General features: G+C 36.0%; 1 protein-coding gene across 1 annotated transcript in view; it reads right to left on the bottom strand.

Annotated features, from left to right (window-relative positions):
• The window catches only part of Ube2k (ubiquitin conjugating enzyme E2 K), a 70,616-nt gene that overhangs the window by 37,709 nt on the left and 11,685 nt on the right, over positions 1-21,222 (bottom strand). The window contains exon 2 of the mRNA XM_076863995.2: positions 1,929-2,022. Within this exon, the coding sequence (XP_076720110.1) occupies positions 1,929-2,022 (94 nt within the window). The remainder of the gene's footprint in view (positions 1-1,928; positions 2,023-21,222) is intronic.

Here is a 21,222-nt window from a genome sequence, read left to right as displayed (position 1 = left end):
ACTAAAAAATATTATATATATATATATATAATATATATAATATATAATATATATTATATATATATATTTTTTTAAATCACTTACCTATTAAGAGTTGCTAAGAAGGTAAGAAATTTTTCTCCTCTAACAACTAAGCTCAGGAAGTATCTTGTCTGTTACAAAAATTTGCTGGAAGAACTCTAGAATAATACTGTTGCCTTACTGCCTTCAAAAAACAAAACAAAACAAAACAAATCCCAAAAAGAATATTTAGTCAGGAGTGGTGGCACATGCCTGTCATTCCAGCAACTCAGGAGGATGAGGCAGGAGATTCCAAGTTTGAGGCTAGCCTCTACAACTTAGCAAGACCCTGTCTTCTCAAAATAAAAAATAAAAAGGAATAGAATACAGCTGTGATAAAGTGATTCTGGGTTAAATTCCCAGTATAAGTAAAAAAATAAAACATCTATACAATCTAAAAAAATAATTCAAGAACTATTATGCCTGCCTTCAAGAAGCAGCAGGTATAACGGAGCATTTGCAATTAAGACAAGCACTTAATTTTTTGTAAGATATAACTAAAGGTCTCTTCTATGTTTACTATCAAAAGGACTAAATAAGCAGTGTTCAGTGACACATGCCTGTAATCACAGCAACTCAGGAGGCTGAGGCAGGAGGATTCTAAATCAGAGACCAGCCTTGGCAACTTAGCAAAAACCTAACCCCCAAATTGATCAATCAATCAATCTCAGGACATAGCTCACCGGTAAAGCACTCCAGGGTTCAATCACCAGTATCACACCCACCCCTCAAAAAGATAGTATGCTAATGACATACTAGAGTCTTTAAATTTTTGAATAAGGACAAAAATATTCAAGAATATTAGACTTTTCTCAATTTGGGGGGGTTAACTATTCAATACCGAATTATAGAACCACCATATTCAGAATAATCATAATTACCCCTTCCAATATCAATCCTGATTCACTCCAAAGTAGCAAGTTATTAAAAGTATAACTTTGAAGTAAAAGGCTATTAAGCCTTAAATCCCAGCTGTGCCTCTTCTTCATATCAAATCTTAGATAAGCTAATTAACTTCTCTGAGCTTAAGTTTCTTTATCTATGAAAAAGTGATAACTCTACTTACCTCATAAGATTTGTTAAGAACCAAACATATGAGTATGCATACATGTAATGCTTCTAAAGAGCTACCACATATTGTTACATGCTTTCTACTAAACAAATATCTGAATACCTAGATTCCAAGAACCGTGGTTATGCTACTTAATCCAAATTTATAATATTCATTCATGAAGATTTGCCTAATGAGAAATTAAAATGCTAAAGCTTCTTTCTATATATCTTACCCTCAATTCTGTGGTCTACAGTAAAGGAGCTACAGACTTAATTTGTGAACATAAAACTAAGTAAAGCTATCTACTTTCTTTTCTATAAATCTAAAAATGATCACTCAAAACTTTCCTAAATAAGAAAATTAAATACATGAACTACAACCAGTATGAAGATATATGAGTGAATGAAATGCCATATGACAAATGGGAGAGGAGCTTTAAAAAGCAAAAACAAAGTTAGTCAGAAATTTAAGGCAAGGTTTGTTATAAATATCATATGAAGGGTAACTTGAGAGTCTACAGACTATATAAGAAGGAGGCTTAACATTCTATTATGTTTTAAAAATTCTAACCTGCACAACCTGTAACTTAACTGTGCTAAATCTCTTTTGGGGAAAGAAAAAATTAACTAAAATTCAGTAAGAAAAGTCAGTCTGGATTAAGTGTCTAAATTTATCATTTTAAAAATTGCTGTATATACTAAGCCAAATGTAGTTACCTTCTATGTAGTTTATAGATGCTCAAAATTAATTCTGATTTAATGTTTCAGACAAGTTCTAATACGCACAATATTTTGATACAGAAAAAAGTACTTGCCTTCATATGGTGTGTCTGGAGGTCCTGCTATTTCTCCTCTTAATTCTGTAAAATTCTCATCTACAAGATCTACTTTAATTTGATTTTTGCTCGTCTTAAAAATAAACAGAAAATAAATGTTAGTTATGTCAACAAGGAAAAGGCCTATTTTAAAATATTACCTATAAAAAACTTAAAGCCCCTCTTTCATAGATTTATCTACTCTAGAAAAATAAACTGTCCTTTTCTAGGACTTAATTAGCCAGTTTAAGAGTATTTAAAACAAGGAAAGTAAGAAATATTAACTTCAAATTCTTAATGAAATAACACGACTTTGAACAATAGAACAAATGACTTGTTGACTTTATGGGAAAGTTATTAGAGAAAAATACCAGACAACTTATTTATATTTGCTAACTCCATATATGTCAAGTCCAAAGTGATAAACCTATGCATCTGTAGTTAAATGTAGTTAAGATTTTGAACCTTCAGGGAACTTCGGTTCTGTTCAATGGAATTCACATTAATATTTCCAAGTACCTACCTGCCTATAAATGGTACCTCCACTTATGCTTTTATCCTAATATCCTACTGGTTTTATTCCATATTCCTAATAAATAAAGTCCTTCCCTTCTCTCAATTTAAACCTAAAATACAAATGTAACAAAACAAAATACATATACAATATATGTATTTTGTTTTGTTAAATTCCTTATTTTTACTTAACAGACATAATACATCTACTTTTATAACAAAGTCTTGCCTAAGATTTCAAGAGTAAATTTTTCTGTTTTGGAACCATCTTTTTAAAACTTGCTTACTGGATGGAACAGTGTTAAGAATATCTGCTTTAAGGTCCTCAGCTTCTTTCACCACACACATACACACACACACACCAGTTTCACTTTTTCTATACTAAATATTTTTAGTACAGAAACAATGTATAACTTAAAATCCAAATTTCTAAAATTTCATGACTTCTTGAAAATATATATATGAGGAGGGTGCTAGGAATTTAATCCAGGGATACTTTCCCACTGAGATAAATCCCCCTTCTCTTTTTAATTTTGAGACAGGGTCTTGCCAAATTGCTGAGGCTCGCCTCAAACTCGCAATTCTCCTGTCTCAGCCTCCCAAATGGCTGGGATTACAGGCGTGCACCACTGCGCCCGGCTTCATTACTCTCTTCTAATAACACAGCATTACCAAAATTACTTTAATGTATTTTTAAAATGTTCTAATTAGTATTGGTTTATTCCATAACCTTTGTTATGCTTCAAAGTATTTCATATTTTTCTGAAAATGTTTTTATCCAAAAAGTGAAACTGAATTATAAATATGCACAAAAGAGAAACTTCTTCCTGTGCCCCAGAAAATCATTACCATTCATGGTGTTGTGGCAGAGAAAGAAATGTACATTTTAGCAAAAGTAAAAATACTTCATCTGGTATGTACAAGAATAAACAATGTGATGAAAACTGAAGGCATCCAACTTCTACTGACCAATTTAAGAAACCACAAGTATTAACTAAAGATTTTCATTTTTCCCCCTAAAACTTTTAAGGAAAATCAGAGCAATCAGATCTTTTACTTTACTTTAAAAGACCTCTATCTCCTCTAAAAAGAAATACCCTAAAATGTTAGTATACTAACGAATGCAGTTAGACTAAAGTTTTGGGGATGAATAAAGGAGGTAAACAAAGATTAGAAAATCTGCTTTCTAGAACTATTCCAATTCTGTTTAGTAAAATATTGAATAATTATTAATTTTTATACCTCTATCATTTTATGTATCCACAGCACCCAAACAATAATTTAGAGGGAAAAAAATACATCTTTTTTCCATCTTAGGAAAAAAACACTATTAGCTTATGAAAATTTTACTAATAATTAAGTTGAAAATACCATCACCATGATATACTCCTATTACAAAAAAGCATACTACATGGTCTAGGATCAAGCTTTACCTGCAGATAAATAAGATAAAAAGAAAATGGACATTAAAAAACAAGGATTTTTCAGTTTAATTTTTCCATCAAAAACGATGATCCTTTATACCTCCACAGTGTAATTTAAGCATCCAATTATTTTATAATCATACAAAATTTGAATCCCAGTGCTCCCATAAACTAATTTAAAATCCCAGCTAAAGACTCAGAAACATAAGGAAGACATAAAAAATGGCAAAAGATGACATTATTAGTAAAGTCATGGTTTTTGGAGTGTATAGATGTGTGCTAAATCCTACTTCTGGCACTTGTGATATTAATATAAACGCGTCACTTATATCTAACTTAATTTTATTCCTGTAAAATGAGAATACGTAAAACCAGAATTAAATCAGTCTCCTAGATAGACAAAGATCAAGTGTTCAAGTTCTAACAATATTAAGTACAAAATCTTTGATTTCAAAGCCCTATTTTGTGAAATTCATTTCATAATTCTGCCAATCTAAGAACAGAATGTGATTTCAGAAAATAAATACGAAAACAATGTGTCATTCACTTTAATGACTGCAACTAAGGAGTCTTATGGATGAAACCCTGAAGAACTGTTATTTTTGCACTACTCTTCTTTTATGGCAGTATGGATATTGAACCCAGGAATGCTCTACCACTATGCTACATCCCCACCCCATTTTATTTTTTATTTTGACAAGGATCCCACTAAATTGCTCCTGCTGGCCTCAAACTTGCAATCCTCCTGCCTTGGGCCCTCAAAGATGCTTAGATTATAGGCATGTGCCACCATGCCTGGGTTGGAACTACAGCTTTTGTAAGGACAGCTGCAAAGCTACTTTACTATACTTTCTTCCAACTCTGCTAAACACAAGAACTTCTGGAAGTCATGTTTTTTTCCTAATGTTCACTTTGAAGAAGCTACAGCTAGCTAAACAATTTTTTTTAAAAAAAACATTTATTTTTCAGTTGTAGGTGAACACAATACCTTTATTTTATTTTTATGTAGTGCTGAGGATCGAGCCCAGTGCCTCACACATGCTAGGCAAGTGCTCTACATCTGAGCTACAACCCCAGCCCTAGCTAAACAATTTTTTTTTTAGAATTTTTTTTTTATTGGTTATTCAAAACATTACAAAGATTTCAGAATCACATCGGTTACACATCCACATTTTTACATAATACCATAATAGTAACTGTTGTATTCTGCTACCTTTCCTATCCTCTACTATCCCCCCTCCCCTCCCCTCCCATCTTCTCTCTCTACCCCATCTACTGTAATTCATTTCTCTCCTTATTTTTTTCCCATTCCCCTCACAAACTCTTATATGTAATTTTGTATAACAATGAGGGTCTCCTTCCATTTCCAAGCAATTTCCCTTTTCTCTCCCTTTCCCTCCCACTTCATAACTCTGCTTAATGTTAATCTTTTCCTCCTGCTCTTCCTCCCTGCTCTGTTCTTGGTTGCTCTCATTATATCAAAGAAGACATTTGGCATTTGTTTTTTAGGGATTGGCTAGCTTCACTTAGCATAATCTGCTCTAGTGCCATCCATTTCCCTGCAAATTCCATGATTTTGTCATTTCTTAGTGCTGCGTAGTACTCCATTGTGTATAAATGCCACATTTTTTTTATCCATTCATCTATTGAGGGGCATCGGGGTTGGTTCCACAGTCTAGCTATTGTGAATTGTGCTCTAGCTAAACAATTTTTACATAAACTATTTATTAAGATGTAAAAGCCAAAAGCTGTGGCACCTGCCTATAATTCCAGCAACCTGGAAGGGGAGACATGATTCCAAGTTCAAGATCAGGAACTTAGGGAGACTCTGCCTCATTATAAAAATTAAAAAAGGCTGGGGATAGAATGCAATGGTAGAGTAACCTGGGTTCAATTCTAAGTACCAGAAGGGGGAAAAATAATTATTTGAGAAAAAGCAACAGTAAGAAGAAGGTATTTGATATGTATCCCATTGTTAAAAGGGAAGAAATACAGACATAATTTCTCTGTATATAACATAAAAGAAATTGGCCTATGAAGACAAAGATAAGGAGAATGTCACATGAAAACAAAAGATTACAGCGATACACCTACAAGCCTACAAACCTACAAAGAGTACATGAATGGCAAACCATGTGTCATTCATTTTAATGACTGCAAGAAGCTTAAGAATTTCCCCTAGAGGTTTTAAAAGCATGACCCTACCAAAAACACTGATTTCAAACTTCTAGTCTCCAGAACTATGAGACAACAGCACCCACCACAAAAGACTTAGAAACTTAACAAAATGTATTTTTAAAATCTATATGCAGAGCTAGGTGCAGTAATAGCAGCAACTGGGAGGCTGAGGCCCTAAGCAACTTAGCAAGACCCTGTCTCTAAATATATATATATATATATATTAAAAGCAACACCCCCATGTGGCTCAATGGTTATGCATCCCTGGGTTCAATCCACGGTACCAAAACAAAAGTGTATATGCAGAAAACTACAAACCTCACTGGGTGAGGTGGGTGGCTAAGACACACACCTATAATTTCACGGAATCAGAAGGTTGAAACAGGAAGGTTGCAATTTCGAAACCAGCCTCAACAACTTAGCAAGACACTGTCTCAAAATAAATAAAAAGGGTTGGGAATATGGCTAAATGATAAAGTGACTCTGGGTTCTAAAGGAAGGAGGGGAAGGAGGGAAAACCATAATAACCCTAATAAAACAAATATTTAAATAAATGCAGAGATATTCTATATTCTAAAACCAGAAGGGAGGTTCAACAATATAAAGGTGTAATTCCTCACAACATGAACTATAGATTCACAACACCAATAAAATTCTCCAGCAAGCTATTTCAAAAGACATTAAAAACTGAATATAAAAAACTAGAAGAATCAACACAATATTAAGGAAAAACAAAGCTGAATGACTCACAGTATTCGATTTCAAAACTCACTATTAAAGATATAATAATCAAGATAGCTGGAGGTGGGGACTGGGGTTGAGCACTTGCCTAGCATGTATGAGGCACTGGGTTCAATTCTCAGCACTGCATATAAATAAATAAATAAAATAATTAGTAAAAGGATAGACACACCAACAGAAAGCCAAGAAATAGACACATACTCACATAATAAACTGATCTTTAATAAAGGACCAAACTAACAGAGAAAAGATTGTATTTTTAGTAAATAGTGCTAGAAGTGGACACCAATATGCAAAAAAAAAAAAAAAAAAAATTAGATAAAAAAGTAAATTGCAGTTTATATTTTCTATACTGGCAAAATTCTTAATACCTCATCCATTACCCCATACCGGTACAAAGCTATACCCTAAGGTGATACCAATAAAAGTCACAATGGTAACATTGTGTTAAAGGTAATATTAAAAAGAAGGTATTGGGGCTGGGGATGTGGCTTAAAGGGTAGTGCTTGCCTAGTGTGCGTGATGCACTGGATTTGATTCTCGGCACCACATAAAAATAAAAATAAAGATATTGTGTCCACTTAAAACTGAAAAATAAATATTAAAAAAAAAGAGAGAAAGTATTAACACCATACAATTTATCATACCCTTTACCCTATCATTTCCACTCCTAGAAACTAAGGAAATGATTTCATTATAGGTAAAGGGAAAAATACTAAAAATTATAATATAAATCACTGAATATTAAATATAATGAAAAACCAATAACTGGAAAACACAACAATTGAGGGATCTACAAGAACTGTGGTACAATTTAACTGAAAACTACAAATAAAAGCAAATAAGTGGACTTCTGGCTTCTGATCCAGCCTAAAAAAGCTTGGCAGTTATCACTCCCATAGGAAGAAGTAAGCCTGTTTAAAAAAAAAAAAAAAAAAAAAAAAACTGAAAATGAAAACTCTTCTTAGCTTCATCAGAAAACTGAAGTCAACAGGGCAAAGAGCTATATCCCAAATAGGAGAGACAAGGGAATATACAGAATCACAACTTAAGCAGAGGGAGAAGCTCATGAGAATCTTTGCAGGAACTCCTACCAGAGTAATGTCCCTGAAGTAACTGGAGAATGCTTGTAGGCTAAAGAAAGAACAAATATGAGACTAGCTGGCAGTGATATATGCCTGTAATCCCAGAAACTTAGGAGGCTGAGACATGAGGATCCCAAGTTCAAAGCCAGCCTCGGCAATTTAGCAAGACCCTGTCTCAAAATAAAAAGTAAAAGTAAACCAAACATGGTGGCACACATCTGTAATCCCACTGGCTTGGGAGGCTGAGACAGGAGAATCCCAAGTTCAAAGCCAGCCTCAGCAACTGCAAGGCACTAAACAAACTCAGTGAGACACTATCTCTAAATAAAATATAAAATAGGGCTGGGGGTGTGGATTAGTAGTCAAGTATCCAAGTTCAATCCTTGGTACAAAAAAAAAAGTAAAAGTAAAAGGGCTGGGGAATATAACTCAGTGGTTAAGTGCCCTGGGGTTCAATCCCTGGTACTACCCCCTCCCTCCAAAAAGACTAAAGCTCCCCAATTATTTTAGTTTTTTTTTTTTTTTTTTTGCCAAGACCACTACTATCAGGTTCTCACACTGAAAATGGGAAAGAAATTCCTTTGTTTCTGGCAGCAGGAGGGAAAAAAAGCAGCCATTTTGAAATAAGCCCACAGCATTCAGGTCCCAGACCCCCATACGGAGATCAGAATCTAGGCACGTGCTACATCCCCAGCCCTTTTTATTTTCTACTTTGAGATAGGATATTACTAAATTCCAGGATGTCCTTGAACTTGAATTCTCCCACCCCATCCTCTTGAGTAGCTAAGACAACAAGTATGCACCATGCACCACGCACCACCGTGCCCATCCATTCTTTTGTTGTTGTTGTTATTACTGGGGATTGAACCCAGAGGCAATTAACCACTGAGCCATATCCCCAGTCCTTTTTATTATTTTCATTTTGAGACAGAGTCTTGATAAATTGCTTAAGCTCTCGATAAATTGCTGCGGCTGGTCTCAAACTTGCAATTCTCCTGTCTCAGCCTCCAGAGTCCCTGGGGGATTATAGGCATATACCACTATGCCCAGCTCTGTTATGTCCTTTTAAACAAGAGCTACCAAAAAATATATACTGTACCAGAGTCTATCAAACTCAAGTTTTACCAGAGCAAATAAACCTGAAGGAAGGGAAATATCCAAAATCCAGTCCTCTGGCCTCACCTAACATTCTCACCTAAAAAGGAAGATTGACAAAGAAGTATTTGTGAAGGTCACAGCCCAGGTTTATAGATTCATTAACAGACTCAAACCCAATTACAGGACTACAAAATCCTTCCATCCCCCTAACACCTTACCATTAATAGGGCTCCTGTATAACAACAGATTACATGTCTCAGACCTAATTTAAGAAGTTTCTAAGGAATTCCTAAGGCAACAAGGGAGGCAAAAACAAGGACACCAGGGGAAATTTTAGCCTCTGATACCTGCAGCTATAGCAAATAACAAACACTGCCTCTTAAGGCTTATTTACCTCAGTTCTTTTTACCCAATACATCATACTCAGCTTTCAACAACAACAACAAAAATTATAAAGCACACTAGAAGATAAAAACCACAGAGCCAGAATGAAATATGGCAGAAATGTTAAAAATACAGGATGAATATCCTAATTGTTCCAACAAGAAAAGTTGACAACATGCAAAAACAAAGGGGTAATGAAAGCAGAGACAGAAACTCAAGTAAGAGTAAAAAGGTGGGCTGGGCATGTGGCTCAAGCGGCAATGTGCTCGCCTGGCATACGCGCGGCACTGGGTTCGATCCTCAGCACCACATAAAAATAAATATGTTGTGTCCACCGAAAACTGAAAAATAAATATTAATAAATTTTAAAAAAAGAGTCAAAAGGTAAAGTTAGAGGGCTTGAGATGTAGCTTAGTGGTAGAGTACTTGCCTAGTAAGCACAAAGCCAAAAAGGGGCGGGGGGGGAGTTAAAAAATCAAAAGCAGTACAATAGAAATTAGAGGAAATACAGCTAAAGAGATGTCAGTAGAAACTTTCAAAACTGAAATGTGAAAAAAAAAACATGAAAAGGATAGAACAGAGGGCTGGGGTAGAGCACTTGCCTAGCAAGCACAGGCTCTGGGTATGATGACCAGTAGAGAGAGGAGGAGAAAAAGAAAAAAAAAAAAAAAAGTACCTACAAGAACTGTAAGACTATTAAAAAAAGGCATAATGTGAATAAAGAAAAGCAAGAAATATTTCAAGCAATAATAAATTCCTCAAAATTAAGAATCTCCCGAAATTAAGAGATACCAAATCATAGATCCAGGAAGCTCAGAAAATTCAACAAGAATAAACATTAAAAAAAAAAAAAAAAAAAACTGATACTATACAAATCATATTCCCCAAGGTAAATAGGTAATCAAAAAAGCAAAATATAGAACAATGAATAATCACTAGATAATATTATCTTATAGGACCACCTTTGTATATGTGGTTCACTCTTGACCCAAAACACCTTTGTTATGTGACACATGAGTTTAACACTAGATCTATCCTGAAAAAATAAAGACCAAAAAACCCACTAAATTGACTCTGGAGAAAGCAGAGAACAGAGAGGTCAACAGTCACTAAGTTGAAAACTTATTTTTTAACTGTATGTACCCTTTTTTCTATACCTTTTTGAATTTTTGACTATATGAACATATTTTTACTCAATAAATAAATTATATATTTACTCTATAAAATTTCTTCTACAGCTATGCATAATGGTACATGTCTATTAATCCCAGTAACTCAGGAGGCTGAGGCAAGAGAATCACAAGTCTGAGGCCAGCCTCAGCAATTCAGAAAGATCTTGTCTCAAAATTTAATAAAATAAAAAGGGTTGGTGATGCAGCTTAGTGATAAGATTCCCTTCAGTTCAATGCCCACTACTGGAGAAAAAAAAAAAAAAAATTTACCAAATGTAAATTTACCAAACGCAAAATAGGGAGAAAGTCGTGTGCAGATTTACTGAAATGGGTGTGGGGGGGTGCCCAGAAAAGTTTCTAGAAAGTGAAACAGAAAAACTGTACAATATCCACCATTATCATTATCACACAGGGCGAAACAGTGTTAAAGTGTCACCTCTCTTGCTTTAACAAAAATTTTAAAATATTAGGAGAATAATCTGAGTTTTCTTTCAAACATTGTTCTCTGTAAGACAGTATGTTTACAAATAATTATAAACCACTATTTTTTTAAATCCAAAAGTCCACTACTGTAAACTAAATTATGTAGCACCTCATCAAATTCATTTGTTGAAGTCCTAATCCCAATGTGATAGTTAAGAAAATAAATTTATATACTTTATATTAATCAGCCTATGGTATTTTTTTATGACAGCATGAGCTGGACAAGACATTCACACAGTGACAATAAATGGGAGAAGGATGGTTTGTCACCACTGGAGTTGACTATTATTCCAAATCTTTATTCTGAAAATAAGAAATTTTCACCCCATTTAATGATGGAAAGTTCTTCTTTACAGAAGAATTCTGACTCAATAAATTTAAGGCTGACAATTAGGAAAACCACCTTTCTGTAAAAACCCTCAATAAAATAACTGACTTAGGCAAGGATCATCCATAAGTGAATACTAACTTATCAGGTGACAGGATGCTGGGGAACAAGATATTTTCAGGACATAAAAGTTTTAACCCCACAATTTATTGCTGGTTTAAAAAGGAATAAAACATATCTTTAAGCTGGGCATGGTGGTACTTGCTTGAAATTCCAGCAATTCTAGAGGCTGAGGCAAGAGGACTGCAGGTTCAAAGCCAGCCTCAACAACTTAGCAAGCCCCTAAGCAACTTAGTGAGACTCTCTCTCTAAATAAAAAATTAAAAAGGACTTGGGATGGGATTCAGTGATTAAATATGCCAAATTCAATCCCGGGTACCAAAACCCCCCAAAACAACCACAATAAAAACGCTCACTCTTTCTCCTATCTTTTTTTTTCCCTTTGGTGGTGCTGGGGACTGAACCCAGGGTCTTGTGAATGCGAGGCAAGCACTCTACCAACTGAGCTACCTCCCCAGCCCTTATATACACATGCTTACCAAAAAATTGTATGAAATTTTTTTGCATGGCCCCCATCTTTTTTTTTCAATACATCTTTTTTTTTAAGTTGTAGATGGACACAATACCTTTATTTTATTTTTATGTGGTGCTGAGGATTGAACCCAGTGCCTTCCACATGTAAGGCGTGTACACTACAACTAAGCTACAACCCCACCCCATAGGCCCCATCTTAATCAAATAATTAAACAAGTAACCTTGCCATCACTAGCAATAACTTATGTTTTAGTCTTTTTGGCTGCTGTGATTAAAAGATCTGACCAGCACAAATATAGAGGAGGAAAAGTTTATTTGGAGGCTCATGGAGTCAGAGGTCTCAATCCACAGAAGGCTGGCTCGTTTCGTTTCCTGGGGCACGAGTGAGGCAGAACATCATGGTGGAAGAGTGTGGCGGAGGGAAACAATTCATATGATGATCAAAAGCAGAGAGCCACTCCCCTTGCCAGACACAAAATTTATACTCCAAAGCCACACCCCCAATGACCCACCTCCTCCATCCTACCCACCTTCAGTCACCACTCAGTTAATCCTTTAGGGATTGGGTTAAGGCTCTCATCACACAATCATTTCACCTCCAAACCTTTTTTTTTTGGGGGGGGGGGCGCACTTAAATGCTATTTAATGCCATTTAAGTGAATATGGATGATTTAATTTTTTAAATTTATTCTAATTAGTTATACATGACAGTAGAATACATTTTGACATATTCTACACAAATAGAGCACAACTTCTCATTCCTCTGTACATGAGTATATAGGGTAATATCCTCTGAGCCTTCTTGCATTGTCTCATACATGAGATTTTGTGGGACACATCACATCCAAACCTTAACACCTTATACTAATGTACTTTAAGGCGATCCTGATGTTTTAAAAAGGTATAAAACACTTTTTAAAATTAAATTAATTGGGAAAAATGAATATGAACTTGGAATACTTGGTATCAGGAATTAACAATTTTCTTAACTAGAATGACAAAGGTGATTTTACTTTTAGCCAGGTGTGGTAGCACAAACCTATAGTCCCAACTACTTGAGAGGCTGAAGGAGTATCACTTGAGCTCAAGAATTCAAGAGTGTGGGGCTGGGGATGTGGCTCAAGTGGTAGCTGGCTCGCTTGGCATGCGTGCGGCCCGGGTTTGATTCTCAGCACCATGTACAAACAAAGATGTTGTGTCCGCCGATAACTAAAAAATAAATATTAAAAAAATTCTCTCTCTCTCTCCTCTCTCACTCTCTCTTTAAAAAAAAAAAAAAGAATTCAAGAGTGTTACTTTTAAGAAATGCAGGCTAAAATTGTTTGATGATGAATTATATTCATAACAGTCATATCAACTGTTTGATCTAGATAGTAGGAATACAAATGAACTGTTCTTTCAACCTTTCCATTGGAAAATTTTCTTAATTAAAAGTTAAAAAGTTGGGCTGGGATTGTGGCTCAGCGGTAGAACGCTCGTCTAGCACGGGTGGGACCCGGGTTCGATCCTCAGGACCACATATAAATAAAGGCATTGTGTTATGTCCATCTACACCTAAAAAAAAAAAAAAAAAGTTTAAAAAAATAAATAAATAAATAAAAGTTAAAAAGTCAGAAAGAGATTAGGGATATAGCTTATTGGTGGTGGGTTTAATCCCCAGCACACACAAAAGATGAAAAAGATAAATAGATAAAATAGTACAGCTGTTGTTACTGTTATTATTTTGGATTTTGCTGGGAGCTGGGGACTGAACCTAAGCCTTATGGACCCAAGGCAATTGCTCTACCACTGAGCATATACCCTAGTCCCTGATTTTTCTGTTTGACCTTAAAAATATGTATATATGTTAATGGTGAGAATATGATGAATTGGACTGCCTGATACACTGCCAGTGCTAAGGTAATTTACAAAGTGCTTTCTAAAAAGCACTTTGGAAACAAATAAATAAATAAATAAAAAGCACTTTGGACATGGGTATTAAAAGTTCAAATACATTTGGGTGCAGTGGCACATGCCTGTAATATCAGCAACTCAGGAGGCTAAGGCAGGAGGATTGTAAACTGGAGGCCAGCCCCAGCAAATCAGCAAAGTCCTGTTATCAAAATAAAAATAAAAAGAAGAAGGATAGGGGATGTAGCTCAGTGGTAAAGCACCCTGGGTTCAATCCCTAGCACCAAACATATACATACATGAATACTATGACCTAGTAATTTTTCTTCAGGAAATATATCTTAGGAATATAAACTCAGATAAAAATTTAAAATATTGTGTCAGCTACTCACACAGCTAAGGCAGGAGAATTCAAGGTTAGCCTTGGCAACTTAGCAGCAAGATCCTGTCTCAAAAAACTAAAGACAGGGCTGGGGATGTGGCTCAAGAGGTAGCGCGCTCGCCTGGCATGCGTGCGGCCTGGGTTCAATCCTCAGCACCACATATCAACAAAGATGTTGTGTCTGCCGAAAACTAAAAAAATAAATAAATAAATATTAAAAAAAAAAAAAAAAAAAAACTAAAGACAGCTGGGGATGTAGTTCAGCGGTAAAGTTTCATATTCAATCCCCATTATAAAAAAAGAAAAAAAATATGTAAAGATCTACATTCAATATTATGTAGCGGGGAAATATAAACAACTTATGTTAAGTTAAGTCAGGTAATATAGTCTTTAAAAGAATATTTGAAGCCAGATGTGATGACCCATGCTTGTAATTCCAGCTAAAGGAAGGCTAAAGGCAAATCATAAGTTTGAAGCCAGCCTTGGCAATTTAGTAAGACCCTGTCTCCATATAAAAAATAAAGGACTAGGGATGTGGCACAGTATTGGAGTACTCCTGAGTTTTAACCTCAGTACTGCCACCTCAAAGGAATATTTAATGCCACGAAGAAAACACAATAAAAATTTAGAGGAGTTGGGGCTGGGGATGTGGCTCAAGCAATAGCACGCTCACCTGGCATGCGCGAGACACTGGATTTGATCCTCAGCACCACATAAAAATAAAATAAAGATGTTGTGTCCACAAAAAACTAAAAAAATTCTCTTTTAAAAAAAAATTTAGAGAAAAAATACAAATTAGTATATACATTTAAATCCTGTATAATAAAAAAAGATGCTGATATCAATTGTTATCTGATGAAAGATGGTAGCATCACCTTTGTACATTTTTTCCCTAAATTCTCATAGAAAAGCCAAAAAATAGGACTGTCTTATGTTCCAATGGATATTAATGAGCTATACACTCTTATTCTTATGGTCATATCTCTAATTTTGTCAATTAAAACTGCACTACCAAAAACTCAACTTCTAAAATCAATTCCAATTTTTCCAGATTCCTAACCTCCTTGGACTAAAAGTTCACTTCCCTTAGTACTCCAAACTTAGTGTTAACTGGCTTCATCATGACCACTCTCCCTCATTATTAATCACTTCTAAAGTCCTAATGTGGGCTGGGGTTCTGGCTCAGTGGTAAAGTGCTTGCCTAGCAGGCATAAGGCACTGAGCTCGATCCCCAGCACCACATAAAAAAAGACTAAATAAACAACCTAAAGGTACTGTGAACATCTAAAACTAAAAATATTTTTTAAATAAAAATTAAAAAAAATAAAGTCCTAATGTCCCTCCTCATTCAGTTTAGATTCCATGGATATTATTATAATCATTCTCTGGCAAAATACTCTTAACCCTTGATGCTTTCTTCCTTCATGGTACTCACATAAAGCCCCAAAGCTAGTTAACTCATTTCCCAAATAACAACAACAACAACAACAAAAAAAAAACAACTATGTGTCCTCCCCAAGCACCACAAGAAATAAGTGGGGAGGGGGGGGACACACAACTCAACCATCATTAATTGGTCTCATGTTAAAATGAAGACCACAAGTCCCAAATGAAATTTACAATTGCTCTAAGTGTCTACTCCTATTAAAGATTAATCCCTTCACTTGTTCTGTGAAAATCATCCCCTCTGTTCTTTTCAAGGACTTTGCACCTTCCCTGGCAATCTGGGGGTGGGGGGACGACGACTTTGTAATTAATCAATTTCCCCTGTTTATCAACATTCTGTTCCTGTTAGAGGAAAATGTCCTTAACAGAGTAAACCATAGTTGCAGTTTTCCTGACTTCATAGTCTCTCAGCAACCCACTCCATTCACACCATTCCAATAATAACACTTGTCAAGGTCATTAATGATCACCATGCTGTAAGCTCAATGGTCATGACAAGGCAGACCACTGTCTTCTTAAATTGTCTTTTCTTGACCTCAGTTATACCACACACCTCATGGTTTCCTAACACAACAACTAATAACTCACTCCCCTTATCCTCTGCTGGTTCTCTTCAGTTCAACTTCAAAATGTACAAAGGGCCAGAACTTCATCAAAGAACCTCACCTTTTCTTGCAAATTTCTCTTAAAATCGCAGATTTAGACTTTAAATATTTCATATAAATATATATACACATGTTTATATGTGTGCCAAACCTATCTCCAGACTTCCAGACTGATAGATTCAAAGTTACTTTTTATTTTCCCAACTTAAAACCTAACAAAAACAAAGCAAATTTCTTTTCTTTTTTTCTGGTACTAGGAATCAAATCTACGGTTGAGAAAGCCCTTTAAAGGAGACAAGCCAGGTGCAATGGCACATACATGTAATCCCCAGCAATTCAGGGGCTGAGACAAGAGGATCACAAACAAGTTCAAAGACAGCCTCAGCAATTTTGCAAGGTCCTAAGCAACTTAGTGAGATCCTGTCTCAAAAAAATAAAAAGGGCTAGGGATGTGGCTCAGTGGTACCTGGGTTTGGTACCCAGGTACCAAACAATAAAGGAGATAAACAGTTGGCCTTTATTTTTGCAATTCCCCTTCTAAAATACAGAAATCTTGTTGGGACTTCTGGCAGCCATTTTGAAAGTTCTGTTTGTTTTTTAATATTTTTTTTAGTTGGACACAATACCTTTATTTTTATTTGTTTTTATTTTTATGTGATGCTAAGGATAGAGCCCAGTGCCTCGCCCATGCTGGGGGAACACTCTACTGCTGAGCCACAACCTCAGCCCCATTTTGAAAACTTAATGGCAAAAGTCACACCCTATAAGAATGGTAAACTGAATCTCAGATGCAGGCCAGGCTCAGTGGTGCAAGCCTCTAATCCCAGGCTGACACAAGAGTATTATGAGTTCAAATTCAGCCTCAGCAATAGAGAGGTGCTAAGCAACCCAGTGAGACCTTGTCTCAAAATATTAAAATACAAAATAGTGCTGGGGATGTGTCTTTGTGGTCCAGTGTATATGAGTTCAATCCCTGGTACAAAAAAAAAAAAAAAAAAAAAAAAAAATGCAGTAACACTGCAAAGTCCCCAACCAAACAATCCTGGAACACATTCCTCCAGATTTTACTTCTTTCCCTTTCGTTCTTTCTTTTTTTTTTTTTTGGTGTATGTGTTGGGTCCTGGGGATTGAACCTAGAGCTCTGCACACCCTAGGCAAACGTTCTAACCATGAGCTACATCACCAGCCCTCTTATTTTGAAACTGGGTCCACCTAAGTTACCCAGGCTGGCTTAGAATTTTTGATCTTTCTGCCTCAGCATGTACCACCTCAGCTGGCCCAAACTTTTCTTATATAAACCACTACTAATTTCTTTTTGTTATATCCAGCAAACTCAGTCCCTAACTCTTAGATCCTTTTTCCTCACTCTCCTTACCTCTTGTTGAGATCTTCAGTCTCAATTCATTATCCACAGTTATCTTATTAAAAACACAATCTTAGGATGGGGATGTAGTTCAGTAGCAGAATGCCTGCCTGGCATGCATGAGGACCTGAGTTTAATCGCCAGCATCTCTCTCACACACGTAATAATAATAAGTTTAAACACACACACAGACACACACACACACACAAACTTGTCCTTTGCTTTAAACACTCCAATGGTGTTCAAAGTCACTTAAAATCTAAATTCTTTATCCTGGATTTTGGATTTTAGAAAGTTTAATATGATCTGACTCCCCATCTACATCTCCAGCTTCATCTTTTACCATACTCTTTCCTTGCTCACAATACTCCACCCACAATGTTTGTTGCTTAAACAAACCAATCTCATATTCTACTTTAAGATCTTGATGTTGTTTCCACTATTTTAGAATATTCTTCCCTCTAGAGACATGGCTTTGTCATTCAGATATCAAATTAAGCCTAAAATCTTAGAAAAGACTTTTCTGGTATCCAATCAAAAGTAACTGATTCAGGGGCTGGGGCTGTAGCTCAGTGGCAGAGTGCTTGCCTAGCATGTGTGAGGCACTGGGTTCAAGCCTTAACACCACATTAAAAAAATAATAATAAAAACATTTTGTCTATCTACAACTACCAAAAAAAATATTTTTAAGTATCTGATTCATTTCACCTATACAATATTACTCCATTTCTCTGCACTGCATTTCAAATGTTTATTTTTCTGTCTGACACTATATCCCCAGCACATATTGTGACGCCCAGCATAAAGAGCCCTCAAATATTTGTTAATAAATTAAGGATTGCTTGGCACTGATGAAGAAAAGATAGATGAACCGTGACACTTATCTTTGAGAAGATCAGAGTCTACTAAAGAAACAACTAAAACATATTAAAAATTACAGACTTGAGCTGGGCACAGTGGTGCACACCTGTAATCCCAGCAATTCAGCAGACCCTGTCCCCCACCAAAAAAAAAAAAAAAAAAAAAAAAAAGGCAGCAGAAGCAGCAGCCCTAAGGATGTAGCTCAATGGTGGAGCCCTCCTGGGTTCAATCCCTAGTACTTCAAAAGAAAAAGTTAGACTTGAAAGTACCAAAATTAAGTTGCATCTCTATGTTTGAAAATTTTCATTGAGATGGGAGTCTCACTACATTGCCCAGGCTGGTCTCCAACTCTTGTGCTCAATCAACCATCCCAATGCAGCCTCCCAAGTAGCTGGAACTATACATATGCACAAACAACCTAGCTCACAGATAAAGTCTGTTAACGAAAAGGATTATCTGTAGGGATGGAATTACAGATAACTTTTATTGTAATTTCTTTTGTTTTCCAAAATTCTGTAATAACCAAATGTGTTGTTTTTATACTCAGAGAAATTGGCTATTCATTTAAAAGGGAAAAGCAATAAAATCGTTCTCCATTCTTCATTATATAATGAATACCAGCTATCTTTATGCATGTAAGAGTGATCATCCTAATATATGACTAGGTCAATTCCAATTTATCCTCTATCAGTGAAAGGATTATTCCTAAAATACTCCCTCCATGAGATTATGTTACCCAACTCCTATTGCTCCCCTTAAACTATACAAATACCTATAATTAGATGTTTGTTATCTCACTGCCTTATTGGACCATAATATAATACCAAGGACCATGTCTGTTTCACTAACATAAATGGCATTTGATAAATATCTGATAATGAGAAATAATATAAGCTAAAAAAATGAAACAAACAAACAAAAGCCACAAAAGGATACATATATCACATAAAGGACCAGGGATATAGCTCAGGGATAGAGCACTTCCCTAGCATATATAAGGCCCTATACTATATTTCCTAGTATCAGAAATCAAACAAAACAAAACTAGATGTTATATATACTAAATAAATGTCCCATGAGATTTTCAAAGGGGACAACTACAAATTTAAGCAAAAGTTTCCCTTCTCACCATCTTGCTTGCCAGTTGTTTTCCTTTGGGCACTAGGAACTAAACAGGGACACTCCACCACTGAGCTACATCCTTAGGGCCCCCTTCCCTCACTTATTTGAGACAGTCTTGCTAAATTGCTGAGGCCATCTTGAGCTTGCAATCATCTTGCCTCCCAACTTACTGTGATCACAGGTGTGGGCCGCAGTGCCCAGCTGTTTCCCAGTTTTTGTTTTGTTTGTACCAGGGATTAAATTCAATCACTGAGCCATATCCCCAACAGTTTTTTTGTATTTTATTTATGGAGAGGGTCTCACTAAGTTGCTTAGCACTCCGCTAAATTGCTGAGGCTGCCTTTGAACTCACAATCCTCCTGCCTCAGCCTCCAGAGCCCCTGGGATTATTGGTGTGCACCACTGTGCCAATGCTTCCTAGGTGACTTGAATATTCCATTATCCCAAATCAAGATCTATGGAACAGAAATCCAACTTGACTTGGAGGCAATCTTTATCAAAACATCCTTTTAGTCTCGGAAGCAAGAAAAAAGATATTACCTAGGCTGGGGTTGTGGCTCAGTGGTAGAGCATTTGCCTAGCACGTGTGAGGCCCTGGGTTCAAACCTCAGCACCACATAAAAATAAATTTAAAAAAAAAGATTAATAAATATTAAAAGATATTACCTTCGTGGTGGTTGAGATACAGTCCCTGGAGCTTAAGAAAATCCCTAACTGGTTCAAGAAAAGAAGTTCTTCCTGCTTACCAGTAATTTGCTAAGAAAAGGAGAATGAAATGTAAGTTAGGTCTCTGCCCTCAGTGACTCTTTATGGGCAGCTGGAGATAAAGCACCTAACAAAGTAAACACCTAAGTACATAATCAAAGTAATAATCAATGGCTGGAGATGTAGTTCAGTGGCAGGGCACTTGACAGCAAGCACAAGGCCATGGGTTCAATCCCCAACACTTCCAGGAAGGAAGGAAGTTGCAAGCTAGCTAGCTTATAACTAAATCCAGAGACCAAAAATGTCTGACATACAACAATCTTAAATTTCAACAAACACCAATAAGCACTCAGTATATACCACTCTCACACATAAAACCCAAAATTCTTGCATATGTGCACCAGAAAGAAACTGGAAATAGCCTAGTGGCTTGGGAGGCTGAGGCAGGAGGATTACAAGTTCAAAGACAGTCTCAGCAACTTAGCAAGGCCCTAAGCAAATTGCAAGACTATCTCAAATTAAAAAGAAAGGTCTGGGGACATGTCTCAGTGATTAAGCACCCCTGAGTTCAATCCCTGGTACCAAAATTAAAAAAAGAAAGGAAAGAAATTGGAAATAGCTCTAATAGACTGATGCATTAACTGGGCACATCTTTACAAAACTAAGGAACTATACAGCAAGAAAGGAAGCACAAAATGTTTTATCAGCAGCTGAAAAGCAATAACATTAGACAACTCACAATTATGACAATTCCAAATAGAATAGTTCATTTGAAACAAAGAAGTCTAAAAGAAAATCACCCAGAGCAAAGATTACAGAAAGACTTGCAGTAACGGGGCTGGGGTTGTGGTTCAGTGGTAGAGCGCTTACCTAGCACGCATAAGGCACTAGGTTTGTTCCCCAGTACTACATTAAAAACA

Source organism: Callospermophilus lateralis, chromosome 8, assembly GCF_048772815.1.
Source record: "Callospermophilus lateralis isolate mCalLat2 chromosome 8, mCalLat2.hap1, whole genome shotgun sequence".
NCBI lineage: Eukaryota > Metazoa > Chordata > Mammalia > Rodentia > Sciuridae > Callospermophilus > Callospermophilus lateralis.
Note: the sequence above shows the minus strand (reverse complement) of the source record. Positions and strands in the feature narration are given on the sequence as shown.